The sequence below is a fragment of the Contarinia nasturtii genome, unplaced genomic scaffold (assembly GCF_009176525.2).
Source record: "Contarinia nasturtii isolate CC-2019 unplaced genomic scaffold, AAFC_CNas_1.1 Cnas_scaffold_6127, whole genome shotgun sequence".
NCBI lineage: Eukaryota > Metazoa > Arthropoda > Insecta > Diptera > Cecidomyiidae > Contarinia > Contarinia nasturtii.
Window position 1 is genome coordinate 1 of NW_022203385.1, and position 3,999 is coordinate 3,999.

General features: G+C 31.8%; 2 protein-coding genes and 1 long non-coding RNA gene across 3 annotated transcripts; all 3 read left to right on the plus strand.

Annotated features, from left to right (window-relative positions):
- The first annotated feature begins 55 nt into the window (after positions 1-55).
- On the plus strand, positions 56-509 carry LOC116351721. Its single transcript, XR_004202191.1, has 3 exons — positions 56-163; positions 224-253; positions 313-509. It is a non-coding gene; the product is annotated as an uncharacterized LOC116351721 (long non-coding RNA).
- Positions 510-1,914: 1,405 nt separating this feature from the next.
- LOC116351722 lies at positions 1,915-2,414 on the plus strand. Its single transcript, XM_031783861.1, has 4 exons — positions 1,915-1,979; positions 2,043-2,063; positions 2,126-2,227; positions 2,297-2,414. The coding sequence occupies exons 1-4, from the start codon at positions 1,915-1,917 to the stop codon at positions 2,412-2,414; spliced, it is 306 nt and encodes a 101-aa protein (XP_031639721.1).
- A 485-nt stretch (positions 2,415-2,899) lies between these two features.
- On the plus strand, positions 2,900-3,979 carry LOC116351719 (myrosinase 1-like; the record flags this gene model as incomplete). The annotated part of the gene is made up of 4 exons (XM_031783860.1): positions 2,900-3,018; positions 3,084-3,327; positions 3,387-3,741; positions 3,807-3,979. Coding segments are annotated over exons 1-4 (813 nt in total), but the record flags the coding sequence as incomplete, so codon positions are not given.
- Positions 3,980-3,999: the final 20 nt, after the last annotated feature.

The window sequence follows — 3,999 nt, forward strand, 5'->3', positions numbered from 1 at the left end:
TCGTGATAGATTATAATCATTCAAATTGCATAATAAACATTTTTCTCTAAATATAAAGACTGTCTGGAGAAGAGAATTATCGTGCGAAACAAGCGTTGAAAACTGAATTCATGAAAGATCCCATTCACTTCTTATGCTACTTGACAACACGAAGAATGGATATGTGAGTTTGAATAAATTCAACTAGATAACCAGAATTATTTTCAAAATTATTAATTTACAGAGAGGACGATATCAAGACAGTTCGAGAAATGTAAGTCACGGCAGAATATTGCAATAGTACATCAATTCATTATCATTTTTCATTCATAGATTTGAAAATGTATCGCGCGAAGAAGCAGCTCTGCGTGTTTACTTGCTTGAACCAGACGATTCTGTTGGCTGTTCAGATGTTTTAAACGTCTTCCTACCATTTATGAATGGACAATAAAGTGGCTATGATTAAATATTGTATTGACATGTAAAAAAGCGATCGTCACTTAAAAATACAGCTATAAATAAACTAAAAATTCTTTTTTTTTCCAAAATCCTAACATTTGTTTACATATATCCATTGACATGATCTATGTCTCATGTCATTTTCAAAATTCTATCTTCATTAAACTTGAATATGACTTTAGCATTGGAAAATGTCTAAAAATACTTCTACAAATTGCTATTGCTTGTGAAAATAGTTCTTTTTAAATAAGTGCCACTTATTAACTGGTTTTGTGAACATTTTTTTAAATGAAAACGGTAACTATATCAAATGAGAGAAGCGATGAATAAAAATGCAAAAACAACTTTAAAAAAATTCTTAAATATCCTACATAGAGTTTAATCTTATTAATTTGGAAAAAAAATCGATTTAAAAAACGTCGTACGTCGTAATTAAAATTGAAGTGAGGATGAGAAATAGAAAAATAATTTAATATTTGGGATGACAAAGATACTATTGATTTTATGAATTGAGCCGAACAAAAGGTGTGTTCAAAATGCAAAAAATTTGACGGAAAGGGCGGGATCGATCATTCACCTGAAATGCCCATGCAATGGTATTATCTCCAAGCAAATTAAATAATTTTTCCATTTCAACTAAGCATAGCTTAGCTCATGTAAAACTTCCGTGGAAAATTACCGATCAAAGTTTTTCTATAATGTCCCAAATACTTGTCAAAAGCAAATATTGTATTGATCCCACAGAGTTTGTAAGTATCAAACCCCATACTATGAAGAAAAAACACATTCTCCTATTCAAAGTCCAACATTTATTTTATAAAGAAAATTCGTGGCAACTGTTTTCGTATACTTGTGTCAAGATGTAATTATTATCAACCGAATATTTTTTGCTAAACACGTCATCTTTTTGATATCTTTTTTTTTTTGTAGAAAATAAAAAAAAAACAGCTTCAATGACAAATTTCGAAGAAAATAATGAAATTTATACATATAAGCATCGCTATTGAAGAAGTTCAAACCCGCATAAATAAACTTTCTACACCTGTCATGTCTACATCAGCCATTTACCCAATGCATATAAGACTCTTCAGAAAGCACACGAATTATCATTAATATATCTCAGTGAAAACAGCAAAGATGAATATATTCTCTTTGACTTTGGTGCCGGCTTTAACAATTGTAATTCTTTATCAATCTACTTTATCGATTCGTCCAGGTGACTTTATTACTTAATAATTTATTGCTTATAATCATTTCAGATTGCCGTGAATGTTGTTCGAGCAACAGAGAAGTTAATATCGAGTTAATAAGTTTTGAGGATATAATTCATCCGGGTGGATATAAAGATTATATTCCAGAGTTAGTTTTTATTCTCTATTTCATCACGAATCGTATATCTTTTTAGGGATTCTTGTGGATGTCTCTACGATTTAATGTACATTCGATTTTCAATTTTCACCATTTGACTTTATAATAATGATAAAACTATCCAATTTAGAAAAGCTAATCAGACGAATAACGGTTATTTTAACTAACACCATGTGAGTTTTGAATTTAATTTATGTAAGTCACATTGTAACAATGATCTGATTGTATTCTTACAGGTTTGCAAAATATAAGAGTTTGTAAGTATTAAAGAAAATTTGCCCAAAAAACAAGCAGTAAATCCAAATTAATATCATCATAGCATGAAAGGAGAGGATAGTAGTTTTGACAAAAAAGACTTCTTAAAGAGAGACCCAATAAAATTGTTGGTCCAACTAACAGTAAAACGACCAGCAAAAGATGTGTAAGTTTTCTCAATGAAAATGTGTCGATGAGATGATAAATTAATTAAACTATTTCTATCTATTTGAAGATTTCTACGTGTTTCCCGCGAAGAGGCAGCACCTCGACACTTCTTATTAGAAGAATCGGAAGATATGACCACCACTGATTGCTTGGGATTGCTCAAGCGAAAACCCACTTTTAAATGAGATCCATCGTACTCTAATGAGACGACCCATATCATGAGTCTGAAGATGTAATGTTTTTGAAGAAAATAAATTGATAAATAATAATGAAAAGATAACTTCGAATGAATTGTGTTAAGCTCCTTACCTAAGAGTTGAGCAGAAGAAAAGAATGGAAAAAATGGAAATTAATCAATGCGTAATGGATCGGAATGGAAAATGAATCGAAGGAATGGATCAGGAATGGTAGAGTAATGGAATAGTAATTTTTAAGTAAGTATGCCTTGTCCTTACCCCCACTTTGCATTGCGCCTCGAACATTATTATGAATCATACGACACGTGTCATAATAAACAACAACAAAAAATAAACGTATCGTTTGAAGCATTGAACTATGACCATGTCATAATCTAATACAGATAACCTATTTCCTTCAAAAAAATAAAACTGCCGCAATATGTTCATCTTTGTTTTATCAGCGCACTGATTGTGAATATAAAAAAAACTCTGAAGAACGATTATGAAAACGTGCTTTGCCAATAAATGGAATTAGTAGAAAAAGTGGCATAGCGACATTACAAGCAAATATGTTTTTGTCGAGATTAATTTATATTTTTACCATTTTCATGCAAGTATTCACAAATAATTTTGAAAAAATCCAAATAATTGAAGTAAATTATTGAAATTATTTAGAGTGGAAATAGTAGTTGCCAAAAATGGATCTAGTCAACATTTTCCGGAGAATTTCTTATTTGGTGTGTCATCGTCTGCATATCAAATTGAAGGTGGCTGGGATTCGGATGGTAAGGGACCATCAATTTGGGACGAATTCACTCACTTGCATCCCGAAAAAATAGTTGATCGTCAGAATGGCGATGTTGGTGCCAACTCTTATGAATATTATTTGGACGATGTCGAAGCAGTGAAAAGTTTAAATGTAAAAAATATATATTTGTGTTTCAGTTCATTTGAGTAGCTTACTCATTTATTATTTAGATGAACTTTTATCGATTTTCAATCTCGTGGACGCGTATCTTGCCAACTGGCGATATAACACAAGTAAATGAAAAAGGCATCGAGTATTACAACAAAATTATCAACAAGCTCATCGAATACAAAATCGAACCAATGGTGACGATGTATCACTTCGATCTACCAGCACACCTTCAATTATTGGGTGGTTTTGCAAATTCAGCCATTGTTCAATACTTTGAAGAATATGCAAACTTACTGTTCAATCGGTTCGGCGATCGTGTCAAGTATTGGATTACCATAAATGAAGCAGCAGAATTTTGTGTAAAGGGCTATGGTGGAAAGATTCATGCACCTGGCATCAATGCACACGGAAAAGGTATATAACTGCCTTATCCAATCGAATTGAAGTTGTTTAATTTGTTAATTTGGTTGATATTTAAGGCGAATATTTGTGTGTGCATAATGCATTGAAATCACATGCGGTTGCTTATCATTTGTATAAACGCGAGTACTATAATCAGTATAAAGGTCAAGTTGGAATCGCCCTTGACTCTTCATTTTTTTACTCCGATTCAAATGATACGGTGGTAGTGAATCGGGAGATGCAATTTACGGTGAGTTCAATATATAATAC